The sequence below is a fragment of the Dasypus novemcinctus genome, chromosome 5 (assembly GCF_030445035.2).
Source record: "Dasypus novemcinctus isolate mDasNov1 chromosome 5, mDasNov1.1.hap2, whole genome shotgun sequence".
Taxonomy (NCBI): domain Eukaryota; kingdom Metazoa; phylum Chordata; class Mammalia; order Cingulata; family Dasypodidae; genus Dasypus; species Dasypus novemcinctus.
In genome coordinates this window covers 49,424,922-49,449,590 of record NC_080677.1, presented here as the reverse complement: position 1 = coordinate 49,449,590, position 24,669 = coordinate 49,424,922, and the positions used below count along the sequence as shown (strand labels likewise).

At 33.1% G+C, this 24,669-nt stretch overlaps 1 protein-coding gene across 6 annotated transcripts in view; it reads left to right on the top strand.

Annotated features, from left to right (window-relative positions):
* PHF14 (PHD finger protein 14) overlaps positions 1 to 24,669 on the top strand; it is a 254,756-nt gene that overhangs the window by 210,724 nt on the left and 19,363 nt on the right. For 2 of the 6 annotated variants that reach the window (XR_011648808.1, XM_058296940.2), the window contains one exon: positions 19,636 to 19,754. The exons of 2 other annotated variants lie outside the window; for them this stretch is intronic. Coding sequence is in view for 2 of the 4 variants with exons in the window: in XM_058296940.2 (XP_058152923.1) it covers positions 19,636 to 19,743 (108 nt within the window). In the remaining 2 variants the exon portion in view is untranslated. Of the gene's footprint in view, positions 1 to 16,752; positions 16,868 to 19,635; positions 19,755 to 24,669 lie in introns of those variants that run through there. 2 more of the 6 variants (XM_004459101.5, XR_011648809.1) reach the window with 2 other exon arrangements.

The following is a 24,669-nucleotide window of genomic DNA, read 5'->3' as shown; positions in this document are numbered from 1 at the left end:
CCTTGACCGGTGTGGAGCTGGCCCATGTGCAGTGCTGATGCGCGCAAGGAGTGCCCTGCCACGCAGGGGTGTCCCCCGCATAGGGGAGCCCCACGCGCAAGGAGTGCACCCCCTAAGGAGAGCTGCCCAGAGTGAAAGAAAGTGGAGCCTGCCCAGGAATGGCGCCGCCCACACTTCCTGTGCGACTGAGGACAACAGAAGCGGACAAAGAAACAAGACGCAGCAAACAGAGACAGAGAACAGACAATCTGGGCGGCCGGGGGAGGGGGGGATTAAATAAATAAATAAGTATTTTAAAAAAAAAAGGTACAGTTAATGTATTAAGGGAATTGAGGGACTAGGAAGATTGCTTTTAGCTTCAAGAATCAGAAAGAGATTGTGGATAATATGGCATTTGAATAAAATTTTGAAGGCTAGGTAGGATTTGATAAGTATGTGAGTCAGGATTGCCTAGGTTATTGAACACACAAAAATAATCCTAAAATTTTAGTGGCTTAATACAGCACAAGATCATTTCTTATTCATGTAATATGTCAGTACAGGTTAGCAGAACACATCTGCCATCATAGTGGTTCAGGGACACAAGGTGATGGAAGTTTCATTGAACATATGCTGTCTACAGCACTTTGGTAGAAAATATACCCAATTACACACTGGCTTTTAAAATCATTCCTGGAAATTGACACATACCACTCTGGCTCAAACCTAACTTTTAAAAAACCAGGAAGTGTAATACTGCTGGCACTACCATATTTCAAAAGCCTTTCTGAAATTTAAAGCATCATAAAATCCTTGGAGAGAAAATGTGTGTACAATTTACGTATGGAAAACTGTTTAGTAGTTTGAAAAATAATACTTATAGTAATAGTTGCTAATGCTGTTTTTAATGCAGAGTAGATTGAGACCATATCATAAAGGCCCTGAATATTTAAAAACAACAAAAGGACTGTGAGTATTACTCATGAAGATCTGTTTGGAGTCCTTTAGAGGGATCAGAAGAAGAGAGGAAATGCTAATCATCAAAGCAACTTTGCAAGAAAAACACTCCTTTCTCAAAACAGAACTTGCAGTGTGGAATTCTGGCCCATATTCTCACTCTAAACTTTTCACCTGCTTGAAGTTCTACTAATTATACATTTGGATTATCCTTTTACGAATGCAAAGCATTGTCATTGTATTACAGTAAACACATTATATCATGACACAATTCCCTTGAAATGCTTATGCTTCTACTAACAGTTGTACTGATAGTAAAGGAAGCTTGACTTTATAAAAGAATTTGTAGGAAATAATTTTGGAGTTGGAATTTTTTTAGAACAAAAACTGACCTGGATCAGGTACCAAAGTGAGGAATGTAAAGATATTATTAATCAAACTTAAGTAAAAAGCACTAAGTAAGAAGATTTGAAAAATAAGTCTTTTCTCTTTAAATATTTGCCCAAGACTAGCCAGTGTCAAGGAAATGGGCACTCATTCCTCTTCTCTTCCTTTTAGGAGTCAAAATTTGAAAAAAAAAATCATGGTTGGGCTGAAAATTATTTTAAAAATTTTCAGTAGAAAGCATTCTGAATTCAAAATTATCAGCTTATCATTGGACTTGTAGAATCTGAGTGCTGCCTATGTTATGAAAAGATCTTTAAAACCTCTAAACTTTGTAGAAAGCATGTAAAGATTTTTCCTTTTTTTTTTAATTTTTAAAGATAGTTTTAAAAACTATCAGAATTTAATAGCTAAAATGGACCTGAACTATTATTTAGACCAGTGACTTAGAAACTTTTTTAGTGAGAATTTATCTTGTATTGCTTCTTATATATAAATTAAATCTTTTGCAGAATGAAAGCATGCTGGTAATTTTTGTTCCTTTCCTTTTAGATTAAAATAAAATGCTGATTAGTATCTACCAAACTGATTTCACTGCCCACTTATAGGACTAAAAAACTTGAAAAATTCTGATGTCATCCAGAGCTTTATTTACAGATAGGGAAAGTGAGACACAGAGGAGTAACCTCAAGTTAATCTCAGGGTTACACGGCTAATTAATGGCAGAACTGTCACCGAATCAGTTCTTTGATTTTCAAATCATTGCTCTTTCAACAGTCATTTATTTGGGCAGTCTATCATTGAGCACTTCAGAAATTGTAGTAATGTTGTTATTAAACCCATTTAAGAATTAAAAACAAGTTTAGTGCTAAAATGCAGAGATGTCTGTAAAAACATTTTGCAAAACGATGAGCAAACTCAAACTACAAAAGAATACATAAATGAATTTTCAGGACAACATAGTCCTGAAAGAAAATTTTGTCAAAAGACTGAAAGCATCCTTGCATTATGTAATTGTTATATGAGTATTTGCACACAAATGTGCTGATTTATTTGTCCACTGACGAGCTATCTTTCTTCACTTGCCAGACTCTTCTAAAACAGGGGTTCTCAACCTTTTTTGTTCCACATACCCTTTTGCCAGTCAGAGGAAAACCGCGGACCACTTACTAAGTCCACACTACACTATGTATTATTTAATAAATATTATCACATCCATACCAACACGTCCCCACGAGAATAATGTTTTTTTGAATTTCAGTTGAAGTTCATGGACCTCTTGTTAAGATCTTCTGTTCTCAAGCCTCTAAACTTGATGTTATTTCTTTTTCTCTCTCAACCTTTCTTTTAGTATAAACTAGGTTTCCTCTGAAATTAATCTTTTAGATTTAGTTAATATCCCTGTACTCTTAGTCAAATTGTCTCCTTCATGTATATGACTTGGCATCAAATTGTCTAGGTAACTGTGTAAATTTGGGAAGAGACTTAATCTCTCTGTGCAAATGGAGATAACAATGAATAATACCTACTTAAGAAGGCTTTTTTGGTTATTTTATCTATGTGGTTGAGTCAGGTTATGGTGAGGTGTGCCTAACCAGTACCTAAATTTTCTCTTTAGTTGCACATGTCCAAAGGAAAAACAAACTGGTTTTCATTATGATAAAAGTAAAATTTGTATTCTTTAAATTATTTAATATATTTCTGATTTAACTACAATTTTAAATGCTCTTTATTTATGTTTAAGTTTAACCTAGTGTTAATTTTTCTTTATTTTTCGCAGTAAAGAGATATTTTTTTCTGTTGAAACTCCAACTTAATTAAGGAGCTTTGCTAATGTTCAGCATAACTTTAGCTTTCAGTTCAATGTTGCAGTTATAGTTCCAGAGCCTGCTTGTATGAGATAAACTCATTGCAAATGAAGACAGCATTCATTTTCCTTCCACCTCAGGCCACACAGAATTGATTGGGGTAATAAAATGACAGCACCTTGTAATATACTGAAGGCTCTTTAATTCAAAAACCAGTTCTAACTTGATTCGGAGCTTGTTTAAAGTTAATATATTGTTTGTGTATTTTTCAGCTGGCTGACCAAGGTAAAGGATGATGTATGAAAACTGATAAAGAATTAACATATGATACATTCAAACATGTCTGTTAAACTAAGCAGGTATTAAGAGAGAAAGACAAGAGTCAGAAAGAGAGATTGAAATTGAAGAAATGGCAGAAATAATTGAAAGCTTTTGTTTCACATAACATCGTTGCAAAGCCAGAGTTTAAATTTCCCATCATCTTGTTTCAAATTTATCTTCTTGTCATTTCTTTTTCAATCAGTTTTATTTGCATTTTCTTTTAAAACCCCTTCATTTTCTTCATCATATATTAAGGTCAGTGTGAGACTGGATACAGTTAGCTGTTGTGACTCCCACAGTGCCAAATCTGTGGCATTCCAAGGTAGCAGTTCTGCTGTACATAGTTCTGTCTGTAAGCATTTTATTTACCAATCATCTTTTTCAAGATGCAAACTGAAAGCAGTTAAAGCTCTTTATTTTCCTTTGAGCTGAAAAATTAGTATTAGATTATTGCCTTTGTGGACTATTTTTATCTCTTTATTCTAGCATAGATAGCTACCATAGCAAAGTATTGCGTGCTATGGATGAAGCCAGATTTTCAGAAATTTCATGTCAGTATTCACAAGAAAAAAATGGATTATATTTTCCTTTGTTGTACTTAAATCCTTTGTATGGTCATTACTTTTTCCTTTAAAAAAAATAAAAGGCAGTAGTGAATGGACATGGTTTCTGCCATATTCAATCATTATAGCATCTAGAAAGTGCTGAAATTTTCAAAAGTGTATTAACCATTCCTACCTGTGAGTATTGTTCTTAGTACATTGCAAATGTGATGTACCAGGGGGTTCCAAATGTTTTAGATTTCTGAGTTTAAAAAAAAATTAATAAACAAATTTATGTTTATTGTATAAACGTAAAGTTAAGTAATTTTATGTGATAATGAGAAATTGTTTCTTCAGTGAAAGTTGTCCAGTTGTTTAGTTTGGAATCAAGATCAAAAGATTTTGGTCTAATTATGGTATCTGTAGTAAACATGGTCATCATTATTTTATTTACTTTTAAAAAATTATAAGTGCCTTTTATACTTATATAGAAAACATAAAGAAAAAATAAAATACAAAAATGAAAATAAAAGTTACTCAAGGAATAACCAATGCTAATGTTTAATTTTTTTCTGTGAAATTTTCTAAGACCTTAATATATGGCATATGCAATGCATTCTCAAAGGGGCAATAATAATTTCTTGCAGGAATGAAAACCCAGAATTATGGTGGTCTGTGGCCACTCCACATCTCAAATATTTTGGTCCAAATCCTATTCTTTGTATTTAATTTCTCTCAAGTTTTCTTGGGAGTCCCAGGTGGAGTATTGATATTGAATTCATGGAAAATACGCAAAATGTATTGCATATTAGCACTACAAAACAATGGCAATTAAGTGGTTATGATCAGAGAGCTTTCCATAAATTACTGGAACTTGAAGTCATTTTTCAAAAGGCGGTCTATATATACCTATTGGTTGCCATTGCTACCTTGTGGATGCTGTTTATGCTTGATCTCCAGTGTTTTTGTGTGTAACTTTGACTTTGAGAATTAAATTAAAAGTTTGTATTTTCTTATTTAATTTTACAAAAATTATTCAACCCAATTATTATAGCAAGTAATGAAAAGAAAATGTCAACAATAATGAATAAATATCTAGCAACTAGTTAAAAGTTATTGTCTCATATCAAGCAAAGTTAAAACATAAAGTTTAAGAAATATTCTGTTTTCAGTTACTTTTTCCTGGGAAAAGAATAGTTTTGAATGATTTTTGAATTTGGTTTTACATTATTTTTCTGTTTATATGAATTGATGATTTGCCTGTGTAATTTGAAACATAATTTATATAAGTATATTACATTTAACGTTACTGAGCAAATGCAATTATAAACTTAAAAATAACACTTTTCAATTTTAATATAAAAATTGTATGTCATTTTTAATGCTGCATCAATTGAAGAGTAAGCTTTATACTTATTATTTTTACATATAAAGCATAGCGACACATAATATATAAACAGATATGCAGTATATCTGTGGCATTAAAGTTTCATAAGGCAGGGCCTGATAGGGAAAGAATGTCTAAAAAGGCTTTTGGGGGTGATAATGGAAAAAAAAAAAAAAAACAGTTGAAAAATACTAACAAGTACAATTTCTGCCTTACTCTTTCACATAATATCATATAGGTGGTATTCTCTCAAGTTACAAAAAAGTATTTTTAAGCAAAGCCAATTTTATGTTCTGTACACAGTGGGCATAAAACTAAAGAGTAGATTATCTTGTGTTGCCAGCATCAGTCTTTGCAATTAGTTTTACCTGAGATTTCATTTGAAGTGATAATCCTCAAATGCTGATAATCTACTTGCCCACAAAGTTCTGAAGCACTTTGTGATTGTTGGGAACAAAGAATTATAAATAACAATTAAGAGATTGAAGCATCCAGTTCATTAAATCTACTGTAGAATTTCTTCTGTAACTTTTGTTATGTATATTGTTTGAGGATTTTCAAATAACCTTTATAGTTGTCTTGGTCCTTTTAGTTTTGTCCTCATAGTTTTATATTTTCCTTTCCCTCATACAATTCTAGGGCATGATTTCTATAATGACAGCATCACTAACTCTAACTAAGGTCCCTGCATTTCAGTAGTGAAATGATTTTATGTATTTAAGAACCCTTCAGAGTCACGTGTGAACAGAAATGGAATGCAGATTATTGTTATTCATCTATTATTCCTCAGACCTTTGTATTATAGAGACCAAACATTCTGTTCTCTTCTGGTATATTATTTATCTAATCTCTCTAATTTTGTAAACTCTGCTTACATATTTTGGAAGACTGTTCTGCATATTCATTCTTGTTCAGTTCAGTGTATTTTATCTTTTGACCATGCTCTGTACCGCCTTTTCCTAAATAATTATATTCCTCAATTATTTAACTTCGTTGGTGATATGGACTTATATTTTTAGCACTCTACTTATATTACCAAATGATTACTGTCTGTTTATTTTTCAAATAATATATCATCAGACTACTGAATCTCTTCTTGGACACACATTTTAATGTGCCTTCTTATATATTTAAGGTGTTTGGACCAAAGTATAGCATATGTATTTATTTCTGTTTCTCATGAGAAACTCATAATGAACTCCATAATTTAGTAGTTAAAGCTGTTCTGTTCTCTTTGAAAAGTTTAACTATTTTAAACCCTTGAAACTTGATCTTGTCTTATAGAGATTAACCAGTTTCCCTGATATAGGACAAGAAATACATTGAACTCATTTTTAAGAAGGTTATATCCATTTATAATTTTCCCTAATTTTACCCAATTAAGAATGAAAGTTCAGAAATATAGTCATTGGTATTAATCATCCTGCCAATACTGGCAAATAGTAAGCCTGACATATGGTATATGTAAAGGACATTTTTCTTGATGTTTTTGAATGGCACACATAAAAATATTTTACTCCAAGAAGTTAACATGTGACTCTCATTAGCTCCGTCAAACACTATTCTTCTTAAAATCATAGGAAGGGCTAACAGATTTGAGTTAGAATGCCTGTTTTACTACTTCCTTCTGTGTCATCTTGGACAGTGATAATGACTATTATAACAGTAGCAGAACAGCAGTAATAATAATAATAGCAAATATTTAGTGGTCATTTGTAATATCCTGGTACTATAAGGTACTTTAAGTGCATTATCTTTCATTCCTCTAACCCACCCTTATGAAGTAGATACTACACAAATTATTCAGCCTCTCTGGATTTTGTCATCTGTCAAATAGAGATATAGTTTCATTATATTTTGCTGTAAAGATTAGAGAGCATGCTTGTCAATGATTGTCACGTAGTAAATTATCCATAAATGTTAAAGTAAATATAAAAAGAAATTCTTTTTATTTTGTTATTAAATATTAATTTTTCTATAGATTTTTGGGTTCTATTCTTATTCAGCGTATCTGTGTATGTAGTGGAATGATGGTCCCATTGGTAGAGGTTCTTTAAAAGGTATTTTAAGACCACTCATCACTAAAATTAATTTTCAAAATGCAATTATTTTAAAAAATGAAACATTATGTTACTATAATTAATACTGTTCTTCAGTTTGGTTTTATTAACATCTAAATCTCCACATTTTAGAAATGATTTGGCATTACTCTTGGAATGTGTGCATTTTTATTAAAAATGAAAAATATATTGTATGTGTACTATAAACATGAAACAATTCTATCTAATGCAGGGGTTCTTAACCAGGGGTCTGTGAACTTGAATTGAAATTCAAAAAAACATTATTCTCGGGGATGTGTTGGTGTGGATGTGATATATTTATTAAATAATATACAGTATAGTGTGGACTTATTAAAGGGTCCATGGTTTTCACCTGACTGGGGGTCTGTGGAACAAAAAAGGTTAAGAACCCCTGGTTTAATGCATTGGAAGAAAATGACATTTTAAAATGCAAAGAAGATATCTTGGTTTACTCTAACAACTAATTTGGACAGATTAACTGAATTGAGATTTTGAGACATCAGAGTTTATTCCAGAAAACTCTTTTAGTACCACCTATATCAAGGCATGTTTCCTCCTAAACTCCTCATCTACGAGAGATGTTATCTCTCTTCTCAACTCATTTGTAAAAGTGTGTGAATTCTTACTAACCCAGCAGTTCATAGGAGCTAGACTCTAATGATTTGCTAAGAAGTTTTTTGCTGTGAAGCGTATCAAAAACTCAACCAAGAGAATAGTATACAGAAACAATTGCTGTAAGGATGTACATTCCATTTATTCCTCTGTATAGTCTAAACTGTATTGCTGGATCAAACTATTTTAGGATATTACTGATCTCATTTGTATTAACTCCCTATATATTTTCTTAATTCAATTTGGAATATTATAGCAACTAAAATTTGTTTTTTTTTAATTGCTCTCTGGAACATCCTTGATGGGTCACTTTCTTGGTGAAGACGTCTATGACCACTACATTTAAAATTACATCTTCACCTGAATTCCCTCTATTCTGCATTTTTTTCCCTATAATATTTATCACAACTAACGTTTTGTCTTTTTCTTATTTATCTTGGTCATTATTAATCTCCTTTAACTAGAATTCAAGCTCGATGAGGACAGGGCTTTTTGTCAATCTTATTTTCTGAAAGGTTTTTTTCGAAAATGAAAATTGAATGAGTGAACAAATGCTCTAACCTTTGAGTAGGCATGATTGAGGCCATGGTGGATCTCCCCAAAGTAACTATGAACTAAGATTAACTCAGGCTAATAAACAGCTTTGGAAGATCCAAAGACCATTTGAATATCTGGTAATGCAATCTTTGGATACTCCTTCAGTTTGTGAAATTTGAGCTCTTGTTTATATGAACTCTTGTTCCCAACTTTATCAAAATGAAAATAAGATAAAATCCAACTATTTCTAGAGTTCCTAATAATCTTGAGGGATGCTTTTAGGTTACCACTTCCTTGAATTACTCCCTTACTCTGTGAGCCATATTAGCTAGTGTTTGTTTTAACACAGTGTATAACTTGAGGAAAATGTTATTTATATCTTGACAAGAGGGACTTTTAAAGTTTAAAAATTATATTTGAAAATACCTGTGGAAAAATTTCATCAAAATTGTGTTTAGTGTCATGATCTAAGAGATTTAGTTGTTTAAAATTATATAATTTTGTAATTAGTTCACAAAACACTATGAAATATTTTGATGTAATCACTTCATAAACAGACATGTTTAAATACAGTCTTTAAACTTTAAATGATAAAGTCTTTAATCAGTTAGGTGAGGCAACAATCTTTAAGCGTGTTACATTAGTTACTACTGTCTTTTCATTCAAAAATATTAATTTAACACCTATATGCTGGCCACCACTGTGCTATGGAGATTCAAAAATGAGTAAGACAGAATTCTTCTTCTCAAGTAACTGTCTCATTAGGGAGATAGGCTTTTAAATTGAAAATCTAAGGAACTTATTTCAACTTTAAAAATCCATGGTACATGACATTGTAGAAATATAAAAGTAAACCATTCTTTAATTGAGCCATGTAAGCAAACGTAGTATATCACTAGCAATAACAAAAAAAATATTTTTCAATATAAATTATACCTTTTAACGAACATTATAACAAATATTTTAATTTCTAAAACTTATGTCACTTGTGTATAATTTTCGCCACTTCTAACACAATATGTTAAGAAGAAAAAAATTTGTGAGAGAAGTACTCTAAGTCTTAGGATAAGGAACGGGAATAGTGAGTTTTTATTTTCTTTTCTTTTTTGTTTTTATGGTTTGAAGACTTCTATTTTTTATGTTCCATTTTCATTTGGTTCACTATCACTAAAATTTAAGCTCCTTAATTTGAACCATGTAAGTACTGAATTTATTTTTAAATTCTTCATCCTTCTTTTAAAAATCCTTAAATTTGTATTTTGAAATAATTTCAAACTTAGAGGGCAGTTGCAAAATAATACAAAAAAACTCCACCATACTCCCAACACTTCCAAATATCCAGATCCGCCAATTATAACATTTTACCACCTTGCTATATCTTTCCCCTCCCTCCCTTCCTTTCTTCCCTCCTTCCCTCTCTCCCTCCCTTCCATTTTAGAGTAGATTGTATACATCATTCTCTTGAATACATGTGCATCTCCATGTACATTTCCTATGAACAAGGATATTCCTATATAACATGTAAACCACCTTACATGCAAAATATTTAACATATTTAACATTGATATAGAGCTTATGGTCTGTATTCCAATTTTTCAGATATCCCAGTAAGGTCCTTTTGACTCTTCTCCTCTATTATTAGATCCCATCCAGGATCACATTTTGCATTTAATTGTTATCTCTTTAAAAAAAAATTGTGGAAACTTACATACAGCATAAACTTTTCCATGTCAGCCACTCTCAAGTGTACCATTTAGTGGTATTAATCACATTCACATGTTAAGATACCCTTATCACCTTCCATTATCAGAACTTTTCCACCATCCCAAATAGAAACCCTATACCCACTATGCATTAATTCTCATTTCGCCTTTCTTCTTCCTCTGGTAACATGTACTCTACTTTCTGTCTCTATGTGTTTGCATATTCTCTGATATTTTCTTTGTGGTTACCATGGGACTCAAATTTAGCATCGTAAATCTATAACAGTAGCATTTGGTTTGATATCAACTTAATTTTAACAGTATACATAAACTGCTTTCCTATACCTTTCCCCCACCTTTATGTAGTTCTTGTCACAAATGACATAGTAATATATTATGAGCCCAAACCATTGATTTATCATTACTATTTGTGCATTTGCCTTTTTGATCCTGTAAGAAGTAAAAAGTGGGGTTACAAACCAAAAATACAATAGTATTGATATTTGTATTTAAGTCATTATATTTACTGGAGATCTTTATTTCTTCATAAGGCTCCTGTCTGTTGTTTATTGTTCTTTCCTCTCAACCAGTGGAACTTCCTTTAGCATTTCTTACAGTGTCCATCTAGTAGTGATGACAAACTCCCTCAGCTTTTGTTTATGTGGGAATGCTTTAACCACTGCCTCATTTATGAATGACAGTTTTGCCAGATATAGAATTCTTGGTTGGTAACTTTTTCATTTCAGCATTTTTAATATGCCATACCACTGCCTTCTTGCCTCTCTGCATTCCAATGAAAACCCCGCATTTAGTCATATTGAGGCTTCCTTGTATGTGACTTGTTGCTTTTCTCTTGCAGCTTTCAGAGTTCTCTACCTTTGACTTTCAACAGTTTGAGTATAATATTTCATGGTGAGGTTCTATTTGCATTTACCTTGTTTGAAGTTCTTTGAGCATCTTAGATGTAAATATTCATGTCCTTAGTTAAATTTGAGGCTTTTCAAGCATTATTTCTTTGAATATTCCCTCTGCCCCATTCTCTCTTTGTTCTCCTTCTGGAATTCCATAGTGTGTATTCTGGTACACTTGATGGTATACTATGTTTCCTCTGGCTTTATTCACATTTCTTTATTCTTTTTCCTTTTTGCTGATCAGACTGAATGATTTCAATGATATCCTCATGTTCACTAATACTTTCTTCTGCCAGCTCTAATCTGCTTTGAACCCATTTAGGGAATTTTTAAATAGGTAGTGTTATGGTCTTCAACTCTGGTTCCTTTCATGATTTTTATCTCTTTATAGGTAATCTCTTTGTGTTCATCTGTTGTTTTCCTGATTTCATTTAGTTCTTTATTCCTGTTTTCCTTGAACTCTTTGAGTATATTTAGGACCACTTTTTTAAAGTCTTAGTTTTGTATGTCCCAGATCTGGTTTTCCTTGTTAATGGTTTCTAATGCTGTATCCTGCTCCTTTGCTTGAGCCATCATGTCCTATTTCTTTGAGTTTTATAATCTTTTCTTAAAATTTGGGATTGTTATACTTTATATCTCTGGAATTTGAGCACTGAGGCATCTGTTTCTTAAGTTTATATTCAGCTAGTGTTATGACAGAAATTCCCTTGAATGCCAGGAATTAACAACAAAATAAATAAATGAAAGAGTAGAAGAAGACAAAACAAGCAAACAAAACAAAACCCCACCTTTCCCAGTTTTTGCAGATTGGCTTGTGCAAGTGCTCTCCATCAGACCTCAGCTATCCAGTGAGTTTAGACAACAGCCCAAAGCTAAAAGTGTAGGAATTCCCTGGTGTTTTCTGTATATGTCTTTTGTCTTGGGAATACAAACATGGCCCTAGTAATTCCCCAGTTTGCATTGATAGGAATGTCCTCCTTCTGCAAGGAAACACTGTTCCCCCAGTGTATGTACACGGTATGTCCCACATTTGGCATTCATTTTCCCCAGCTAGCTGCTATTTGACTCCGTAAATGATCTGTAGGAGGACTCTATGAGTTATCTTTAGGACTGAGCTGGTGAGGGGATGATGAGAGGGTCAGCAGGAGTGCCAGGAGATCCTACTGTTATTTAAGGTGCTTTTTTTTTTTTTTTTTATGTTTCTTTTTTTTAAAATTTATTTATTTTTTTTATTGACTTTGTAATAATATTACATTAAAAATATATATGTGAGGTCCCATTCAAGCCCACCCCCCCACCCCACCTCTCCCCCCACCCCAGCAACACTCATTCCCATCATCATGACACATCCATTGGATTTGGTAAGTACATCTTTGGGCACCTCTGCACCTCATAGCCAGTGGTCCACATCATGGGCCATACTCTCCTCCATTCCATCCAGTGGGCCCTGTGAGGATTTACAATGTCCGGTGATTGCCTCTGAAGCACCATCCAGGGCAGCTCCATGTCCCAAAGACGCCTCCACCTCTCATCTCTTCCTGCCTTTCCCCATACCCATCAGCCACCATGTCCACTTTTCCCAATCCAATGCCACCTCTTCTATGTGGACATTGGATTGGTTGTGTCCATTGCACCTCTATGTCAAGAGGAGGCTCAGATTCCACATGGATGCTGGATGCAATCCTCCCACTTTCAGTTGTAATCACTCTAGGCTCCATGGTGTGGTGGTTGTCCTTCTTCAACTCCATCTTAGCTGAGTGTGGTAAGTCCAATAAATCAGATTGTAGGTGCTGGAGTCTGTTGAGGCTCAGGACCTGGCTATCACATTGTCAGTCCAGAGATTCAAATCCCCTAAATATATCTTAAACCCCAACATTAACTGCACCTCCAGCACATTAGCATGAAAGTCTTATGAAGGAAGATCCCATCTGAGTCCAGATTCATCACACATAAACACCATTTCCAAAGAGGGGCCATCTGACCTGGTAGTTAACCCCGTCGGCCATGACCATAACTCCCATGGGTCTCTTTAGCCCTCAAAGGAACCAATATCTGGGGGTTGTATCTGCTTTATCTGTCTCTCTGACTCTGCTCAGTTGTGCATAAGGGCAATCCTTCTGCCAGCCTCCAGACTCTTTTTTAGAAACTCGTAGCCATATAAACTCATTTCTCCTTTCCATTTCCCCCTTACTTTAGATCAAACAGCATTTTAAAGTCATGTTATTTTATGTAGACAGGGATATTCTGCTGATCTGCATTGAACCTTCTGTATAAGGTCCTTTTCCAGTTGCATCATCAGTTGGTAGTTGATAGTGGTCCCTCGTTGCCAGGGAGGCTCATCCCCGGGTGTCATGTCCCACGCTGGGGGGAAGGCATTGCATTTACATGCTGAGTTTGGCTTCGAGACTGGCCACATTTGAGTAACATGAAGGCTGACAGGAGGAAATTCCCAGGCACAATGTTGCTCTAGGCCTTGTTCTTATTTTAGGCTTATCAGCTCACAAGCATAGTCATTAGCATCAGGGGCTCACTGTTGAACCCTCACTCCCTCCCGGTCCCCGCCGCTGTACCTGGGAGACTGTCGCTGCTCCCCTAGGGACCACGACAGAGCACCACTGGCCAGGAACCCAGTACCCCCCCTGCTGTGGTTTTTAATTGTTGCCACTATGAGTATATCCAAACATTACCATGCACCCTGGACATATGTTCTGTACAGCTCCCTGTCAGCCATATATCACCTGTCATTGGTATCCCATACCAGTATCCCTCCATTGCCATTGTTGAAACACTCTGTGATCCAGAACTCCCCGAAATTTGAAGCCCAATATAATGTCATGGTCCCTTACTAGGGAATGGCATATAGCGATGGGTTTAAAGGTTAGATAAAGAACTTGGATAAAGTTAGATAAAGAACTTAGATAAAGAATGTTGACTTGAAAAAATTCTACATCCTATCTTTTTCTTTTTTTTTTTTTTCCCCCTAATTATTCAGCTTCTCTTCACAGGAGTCCTAGACCACAGCAATGCATATATATAATATACAGCACTCCCATACATCCACCACAAAACCTTTTTCCTTCCACAGCGATACTCTTATACCCTATTCATATCATATTTACTTAACGTGATATACAGAGTCTGAGACATTAGCTTTCTAACAAGGTGACATCTGTGCTTACATTATGGTGCATACTTTAGGATACACAGTTTTAAGGTGCTTTTTACCTGATATAGCATTTGCCCTGTTACTGCAATCCCTTAACTGTTTTCTGGAACTTTGAGAAAGATGTTTATGCCTATTCTTATTACTTGTTCAAAGCTTCTGTGGGGTGATAGGGTCTTGAAATGTCTCACTCTGCCATTTTTATGAGAGCAGCTTCTTACTCCTTTTTTAGTGAATCTGGAACCTAAGAAACCTAACCAAATATAACATAATGGTTCTTATATTTTTTCCTATTATTTATAGTTTTTTCCCCAATGTTGCAACATCCTCCTGACATTGTTTTTTGAACAAATGTTTTATTTTTCCCAGGTACAAATTTTTAAAAATCTAATAAAAATCTCAGGGTGTAAGGTCTGCAAAAGTATTTTTGTTTTTCATATTCATAGTTCTTACATACATAAGAAAGACTTTGTTTTTAATTTGCAGCAAGATTTTTTTTTAGGTATGTTCTTCCATTTCCACTGAAATTGACAATAGAAAACAGCTAGTTTTAAGTAACATAAAGCAAAAATTTCCCCTATCATAGAAGTGATTTTACAGACTTTTTATTAACTAGAGACATAGAGATGGTTTTAATGATTTTTGTTGTTGCTGTTATTAAAAATTCAACATTCTTCAGAGGAAGTTTCACAAGTATATCTGATAGAGTTATTCATGGGGACACACTTTTCAGGGTTCCTTACATCCAGACTGCAAAGCTGGGGTAGGTCGGAGATCTTAAAATCATCTTAGCGCAATGCTTAGCACTACCTGCTGCTGCGAAAGGAATGCTTATTTTCATCTTCTCATTTTTTTAAATGTGTCCTCAATGTGCTGCTACCTTGCTCTGTATCCTAGCAAAAATGAAAATAAAATGTCCTTTTGGTTTCTGACTTACACAGAAAGCTGGAGGGAGGACATGGCACTGTCTCTTATCTATTAGAATCAATGAGAGAAATATAGGGGTGGTTTCTATCCCCATAAAAGACCCTGTTTTTAAATGGGAAACCTAGAGATCAGGTGGAAATTTTTATATTGTTTCTTCAGAAATTGAAGGACTTCATGCTAGTAGATTCTAGGCGGTAGATTGCAAGTGTGGGCATTATCTGAAATTGTTCCTATTTATTGACTTAGAGAAATGTTTAATTTCTGGGAAGTGTCTTTGATATATTGTTTGTCTTATCATGTAAATGTCAGGAAGCCAATAATGTGTTCTCTTAGGTAATCTCTTTTTTATATGTTTATTTCCAAAAAAATGGAATTAAATGAAATATAGCTAAGGGTCATGAGGTTTGTAGTCAGGCATTCCTAGATTTAAATATCTGCTCCTTCATTTAGTAGCTCTGCATTCCTGGGCAAATTCCTTAGTCCTTATGAGCATCAGTGACCTCATCAATAAAGAAAATACTTTCTAGGAAATAGCATATGTGGAATGCCTAGCACAGTTCCTGGGCCATTAAATCCTCTAAAATTGTAATCCATATTATAATGATGATGATTATAGTTATTAATAATATGTTGCTAATCTCTTGTTTATCCTGATTTAACAGCTAAACCAAACTATTTTACATGTACAATTTTTAATAACCCAAAGGATAAGAGATATCTAAAAATTTATGTGTTGCTCTTTTATAATTGATACTGTCAAAGAAGATTGCTTGAGAAAAATACTGTGATATATGAATTGATTATAGACCTCTTTTTCCTCACTTATAACTTGTGGTTTCAGGATTAATTTGGAAGTATAGCATAGTACGATTACGCAGTTTCTTCAACAAAGAATTATGTGAATAATGTGTTTTTTAAGCATCTCAATTTTCAATTTAGGCACTTAGTGTTGAGCTTCTTATAATATTAAATTGTTGCTAGTTTCAAAGGTCCTAACATAGTACATATGTACTTGGACATACCAGAAAAAGTAATGTCTTCCTTAAAAATTAAGATTTGTTAGAATTATAAAGCATTAACATGGAGAAAATTGGTTCCCCAAGATTATTGTAGGAAATATGTTAGTTATACCTTGAGGAGGTTATTTATGATAGTGTATTCCTCATATTTTTCATTATTCTAGAATAATTGGACTCTTAAAATTTTAGATCAACTGGTCAAATATTCTTAGGCCTTGTTTCTTTCAAGATTATCTCTATTAGTAGAGAAATCCAGCCTTTAGAAGGATTGTGAATGAATTGTTCAAAGACCCATAGTAAGGAGTAAGGCCCAGATAAAGAACCTTGACTTTCTTTTTCCAAATACTTTGGTCTTTTCTCTGTATAATACTGACGATGTCCAGTATTCAATTATATAAGTTTGTGGTTATTTCTCTTACAGTGCCTACACAACTCCAAAATATTTTATAACTTCCATGAATGTAGGTGTTGGAATTATTGTTTGGATACAGGTGGTCAAAATAACTAAAAATCTTTTTTCATCACTTTGATATTAAGTAAGTTATGTAAAAATTTTCTTTGCCTTGTGTTATCTGAATTTCATAAGGGGTACATATTTTATTCTTTGAAATGATCAGTTTCATGTTACATCAATGCAGCATATAAATCTGATTATATGTTTTTGTTTCATTATTTAAGCCTCATTTGAATTTATTTCTAGTACCTCTTAAGTTCTTAATCCTTCCATCACTTTATGAATGATATAGATGATTTTTCTTCCTGCTTGGTACTTTCTTCTCCTTAACATGTAGTCTGCCAAAATTTAAAAATATAGCTTCCTGAAAGGGAAAAGATTAGTATATTTTCCTCAAGTTATCAGTCTTTGAGAATTATTTGCCTTCAAATATTGAAATTGCCACATTTTAAATATCTAGATATTAGAAATGGCAAAGTAAAATGAATAATTTACTTAAATATCTTCACTGGTTACTATTTTTAGATTAGGATTTCTTAGATAAGGTTTTTTTGGTTTGTTTTGCTGCTCCAAATGTTTTTCAGTTAAATCAGATAGTTTGAGTTTCCTCCAGAGAGTACTGTAGGCAACAATGTTAAATTTCTCATCAATGAAAAGTTATGAACCACAAACACATATTATCCCAACCAAGTAAAGTTATAGTGTTTTTGTTTTTTTTTTTAAATTTTCTCAGTAACCTTAGGTATCCTCACATTAAAAGCTGGTAGAAATACTTGATACCCTTTGCTGTTCTAGGTACACATAGCAATTATTCCCTGCTACATAACAGATCATTTTTATTTATACCATGTATCTCTTCTGTTTATAAAGAATAAATTTTTATGTTTTCTCATTTTTCTGAGCTAGAAGATCCATATAGACTAGATTTGAAGTATCAGGTGTAATTTATTGCCTGGAAAGAAAAACTTTATACTGATATTGTGTGGAAGAAACTATCTAAATCATTCCAGCAGAAAGCTTATAACCAAGATAACATCAGTATTTTCTTTCTTTTAAAAATATATCTTTCATATATTAAATTAAGGAAGCAGTTTTTTTTTGCCTTTATTTTTTTAATGTTAAGGAAGCAGTTTTTTATTAAAAATACTTGTGACTAGTTTAATGAAGATCCTCTTGTTTGATAGGAAAAAATGATAGTAAGATTTTGTTTTAATCTCATGTTCACTTTTATTTTCACAAAATCCCTAAAATGCAGTGGAATATAAATGAAATAAGTTCTTATGTTGTTAATATTTCTCAGTTTTCTTCCTTAAGTTCTCATTTGATATAAAGGAGTAGTCACCAGACGTTCTGAGGGAAGGGAGAGTAAAGAATAGGTGTAACATGGGACACTGGAATTGTTTTGAATGACATTGCAAAGACAGATACAGGCCATTACATATTTTGTCAAAACCTATAAAAATATGCGGTGCAAAGTGTAAACTATAATGTAAAATATTGACCAAGGTTAGTAGCAATGCTTCAACATGTGTTCATCAATTGTAACAAATATACCAAACTAATAAAAAATTACAGAAGAAGGGGAGCCGGTGTAGCTCAGTGGCTGAGTGCTGGCTTCCTACATAGGAGGTTCAGGGTTCAATCCCTGGTCCCAGTACCTTCAAAAAAAAAGCTATAAAAGAAGAACTCAAGATGCCATTAGAACGAAAAATAACAGGGGTAAAGGGGAAATAAACTGGTTTGCTGACTCCCATAAAATATTCCTGATATTTTTAGAAAGTGGTAAGAGTTTTCCCTTTATTCTAGTACTCTTACAAATCCATGTACTCAGTGACTGTCCTGCTCCTTATTTTTCTTTATTTTCGACCTAGAAGGAAAAGCAGCTCCTGTGTGCATATATCTTCATATCTGAGAATTCACATTATTTTTTAAAAGCCACTATGATATCATTATTCTTGCTGTAGACTTAAATAGACTAAAAAAGGGGACATGAGCACATCTCCAAAATGCTTTATTATGCATTTACTTCACGATGGGCAGAAAAATAGTTCAGCATTTCCAAATTATTTTTATGATAATATGAAGTTGCTGGTTCACTTGTTAATGTCTGTGGAATCATTTTATCCAGTTTTATTACTATTTCCTAAAGCAGCACAGTTTCATGGCATTTTTTTATTATTATTTGTGTTAATATTTCATCAAACTGACTTTTTAAAGAATTACTTTATAATCAAATAACTATGTTTTGTTTGTAACATAATGAAATATGCTAAAGAACGTGAAAAACACCATTCTTTATAGATCGAGGTCATGTTACCATAGTCCTGTTTCATTAAAGCAGTAAAATTAAATGACAGTAGAAAACTGAGCCTTCTAATTTTTTCTTTCAAATTTATTAGACATTAGCATATTTTAAATTTTGTTGTTAGTATTACAAAGTAGATTGAGGAAAATATAAAAGGATTTTTCACGTTCAAATTAGTTTCAATAAAGTAATGGCAAATTCTTCAATGTGTTGAGCTTCAATTATTTGTTATGAATTAATTACTACTAGTTATATAACATTAATTATATAATTTTGATGTTATTGGAAAAGCTGGATTTACAACAATTTTATGACATAGCTTTTAGAGCTTTACAGTCAAAATAGAATTCTTACAGTAGAATATTTGCATATTATAAAATTATGTTTTGAAATCAAGTAATTTTAATATGATCTAAGACTTTAATTTTTAAAGTAATATCACAGGAATAAAATATAGGAAATATCTTTGTTCATTCAAGAGGAATCTTCATTTCTTTAATACCTTTGATAAATAGCTTTAATATCTCCCATTCTGTTTTTTTTAGGAGAAAGCAGGGATTGAACCCAGGACCTCATACATGGGAGTCAGGCATTCAACCATTTCAGCTACATCCACTCCCCAGTATCTACCATTCTTTCATAATAAAATCTAACCTTGACCTCATCCCTTCTCTAGACATTTTCTCTGTTTCTCTACTACAGCAAAACTTCTAAACGTTTATCTATCCCCAGTAACCTCCATTTTCGTTTTTCCTCCACAATTGCAAGTGTCTATAATAAGTGAAAGAGTACAAAATATCATATACATCTTGATTATAAATATGTAAAGGTAATTGTCAGAACATTAAATTGAAGCTAGAGAATTTGGATTTGACTATTTAATAATGGTTGGAGGTATAAAGCAACATACATGCACATTTTCAAAGAAAAGCATTTCTAGAACTCTCCTACATGGGTTTTCCTTTCATACGTACATTTATATCATACATTCAGCTCTATTTTGTCATTCCTAGCATAACTGAATTTCAGAGATGTTCTGTTTACAGAAAACACAGTGGACTCCCTCTTTGTGCAAATCAATGTAACTGTTGGTTTTTTTGTTTGTTTGGTTTGGTTTTTTATTCAGACAAAATTTGACAACTCAATATAGAGAAGATGTCATATGTTTGGTGGGAAAGAAGATTTTTATGTTGCAAGGAAAGGTTGCTTAATATAGGTGATAGGAAAGGTGATAACATTTAACCAAAAGCCCAGAGATACTTTTGTCAACAGTTCACAACTATCAGGACAAATTTTACTATTAGTTTTTTGGTCTTAGTATCATGGTTCTAAGACAGCTGCTGTAGCTCCAATAATTACATCTGTGTTCTTGAAATTAAGGAGGAAGGATGAAGTACAAAACGACATCTCCTATTCATTCTTTAAGACATTTTAAGCAGGCTTTGGTCCCTCTATGCCTCAATAAATGGCTCTTGCAGTCTTTTTCTTGTCAAACCCAATAGTATGTCTCTGTCTACATTTTATTTGACTTCTCATCATCATTTGGCAGTGTTGACCATTCTGTTTTCCTTGAAATATTTAATTTTCTTGTTTTCTATGACTACCCATAGCCTCCTAATATTCTTCCTACTGAACTGATGGCTCTTTCTCAGTCATCTTAGCTGAATTTTCCAGCTGTGTTCAAGTTGTTTCACCAAGACTTTGTTCTTGGCCCTCTTCTTATCTCTATTTCTATATTGTCTCTTAATATCTGTATGTTGGGGACTTGCCAGCCCTGAACTCTTCCCCGAAGATCTAAGTATATATGTTTACCTGATATTCCTTTTGGATGGCTAAAAATCAGCTTAAACTAATTGCCGCCAAAATAGAGATCTTAATTTCTTCGTCCTTTCCCATTTCACATGTTCCCTAATACCCCACGTATACTTACTTCTCTCATAGTCTTCCGCAACTCATTCCTGCCATTTTTGGAGACCAAAAATCTATGAACCATTCCTAATTACTCTCCTTTCTTTATCCCCTACATCTGTATGTCTTAGCTCCAAAGCACAGCCTTCCCCGTACCACTACAGTATGCCTGTCATCCCAGATATAGACTTTGCATTAGCTTTATGCTTATTTCCCTGTTTTCATTCTTGCCTAAACCCTTCCCTTCTTTCTCTCTACTGCAACAAGAATAAGCTTAAAACTCAGAATAAGCTTAAAACTGCAACCAGGATAAGCTTTAAAAAATGTGGACCTAAGTAGTCACACCTCACATTTCCTTTCACACCAGATATACTGACCTTTCTGATGCTCATACATGCTGCTCGTTTCTACCTTATGGCTCTTGTCTTTGTTCCTATACCTGAACATTCTCTTCTCACAAATCAGTATATGACTTCCTCCTTAAAATCATTCAGGTCTCAGCTCAAATGTGACCTCTTTAGTAGAGGGCCTTCCCTGACTATCCTGTCTTAAAAAGCTTGTACTCCCATGCTTTCTATCCCTTTACTCTTTTTTTTTTTTCCCATTCATTATGTCAAAATATGAAATGCTTTATCTGTTAACAGTTTATTGTCAGTCTCCCTCTTGGAATATAAGATCCACGAGGACCAAGGTAAGCTGTTCATCAGTGTTTCCCCAGCTCCTAGAATGGAACATTGCACATAGTAGACACTCGCATATTTATAGATTAGTAAACATTTGGAAACATTTCTATTTTATAAATTTAAGTAACTTTTAAATAGAACAACTATCATTTGTATTTATGTACTAAAATTGTAGTTAGACAAGGAAGCAAAATATTCATTTTTATTCTGTTTGGGAGAAAAAACCCTTTGTCCAACCATGTGCATCTGAGCTCAACTTTGGACCGCAATTTTTAGAAATATATTTTAAGCTTTATAATAATATCTGCCATTTGGGGGGCATCTACTTTGTCACAAGCATTTTACTAGCATAACTTACATCCATTATTACATTTACTCATTTTTGTTTAATCTTCAAAATTGTTCTTTGAGGAGATTGTAGTATTTTACAGATAAGGAAACAGACTTGAGGGATCATGTTCCCTTCCCACATAGTATTGGCCAAAGCATGATTCAGATAGATTTGTCTGACACTAAAAGTATATGCATTTTCCACTCTGCTCTTGTAGATATTTTAGTAGAAACATCACAGTTGTTTTTCAGTGTATGAACAAGTCACAGAATATACATATACATGTATGCATTCACATTAACTACTTAAATATTTTTTGGTAGTCTACTAATAATTAGCATTGGGACCTGGGGAAGTCAGTTAGACAGAAAACGGGTTCTCTATCTAAGAGTAACAAGAATGGATCAACTGACTTCTAAGAAAGGTATCTTCTAGCTCTAAAATCTTATGGCCTGTTAATAGAGATCAGTAGTTTATAAAAGACAATTGATACCTATTACTTATCTTGGCATTAGATTTATCTCTTGAGTATAACTTGCTTATTTAATGTTATATCAGCTTGTTCTTCTTGGAAATACACATAGTGAGCAATATTGCTGCCTTCATCAGTCTTTTGAAATTTAGGAAATCATTAAAGGAATATTGAAAAAATAAAAATGAATAAAAGAAAAAATAATGAAAAAAAAGATCATCAATACAGAATTTAAAGTTGTCTTGAATAATCTATACATTATTTTATTAGTTTGTAACTGCTGTTGATTTTCCTCCTTCTATCAGTAGAGGTTCTTCCAGAGTTCTCTTAATGTTTGTAACAGTTTTTCAATTGATTCTCTTGAGATTTCTAGGTATGCAACAAATAGGGATGATTTTACCTCCCCTTTTATAATTTTTATACTTCGTATCTTTCTCTTGTCTGATATTGGCTGATATTGCCAGAACAAGATTAAATAATGGTGATAAATTTGTCCTCATCTTTACTTTATTGGGTATGTATCTAGAATGGCATGCTAGCCTTTGAACTGAAGACATATTTTAACATATTAAGAAAATATAACAGATAATATGTAAACTAATGTTAAAAGTAAACAATATATTGGTACAGAGTTTCTGTTTGGGATGATGGGTGTTTTGGTAATAGATGGTGGTGATACTAGTACAACATTGTGAGAATAATTAACAGCACTGAATTATATATTTAAGTGGTTAAAGAAGGAAGTGTTAGATTGTATATATGTTACTAGAATTAGAAATTTTTTTCAAACCCTGTGAGATTGTACAACACAAACAGTAAACTTTAATGTAAACTATAGACTATAGTTAATAGTATATAATATTGTTTCATCAATTGTAACAAAGTACCACACTATGCAAAGTGTTAATAATAGGGAAAACTTTTTGGGGGTGGGAGGTATAGGGAGACTCTGTTCAGTTTTTTTAAAAGTTGCAGAAGATATACACAGGATGGTACCATTCGTATAAAATGTGAAAATCTGAAATTGTGCATGGGAGTGAGTAATATCCAATTCAGTGATTGGTCACATCTATAAGAAGGAAAGAAGGGGACTAGGATTGGGAAGGAATATCCCAAAGGCTTTAATAAATGTTAGCCATTATGATTATGATAATGATTATTGCGTTGGCAATATTTCATAATAAAATAATTTGATTAGCTGAAGAAACATGGAGGTGTGTATGTTCACTGGCTAGGAAGAATAAATTGAATACATTTTTGCCTTTCAATTGTATAATTTTCCCAAGATCAGGGATTAGCTCTGTTTGTTCTCTTTTCTACCCTGAATACCTGGCAGATAGTAGGTATTTACTAAATAATTGTTGAATTAGCAAATAGAGGAGAGAAAGAAGGAAATGAAAAAGGTAGAAAGGGAAACTATTTTTCACCAGTTTTCCCTATACTTTATTTCTCCTCATTCTTTCATACGTATTATTTTTTTAAGTGAAACTTAGTTTAAAAAAGGCATACAGATTTGTGTATTTGAAGCCTGCACATTGATGCAGGCTTTTAATATACAAAGCCCTGGAAACATTTAAAGAACAGAATGTTTCCAGTTTTCCATCTAGTTTTACAAAACTCGATATGCTATTACATAATATATATTGTGCTCCTTGCTGTGTGTGTATAAAACACATAACACAAATTAGTCGTGGGGTATACCATTGTGTGCTAACCTCTAACAGTGATTCAGACTTCTTAGATTCAGAGAGAGCAAAATGGTATCACAGTTCCAAATGCCTGCTATTGTGTACTGAAAGGCAGTATGTCAACAAGACATTTTAAACAGGGGTGAAACATAGAGTATACAATTTATTTTCTATTTTAAAAGAAAATTGAAATAAATGAGCCACATTCTATTTATGTGTTTTCTGTGTATGATCAAAGATACACCAGTAATTTTTAAAATAAATATAAAATTTCTTTTTAATTCTCTCATAGTGCAAGGGGGAGTTATGAATTTAAATCTGCTGGGCAAATTGATTGTTAAACATCTATAGTATGAAAATTAGCACTTTCTAAATATTTAGCGTATTTTTCATTGAACAATGGGGTTGTTACATAATGTGGCTATGAGATCATCGTTTGTATATGTTCTCATTTTTATATGTTTAAATCGGTAACTTCATTTTTAAACTATTGTATT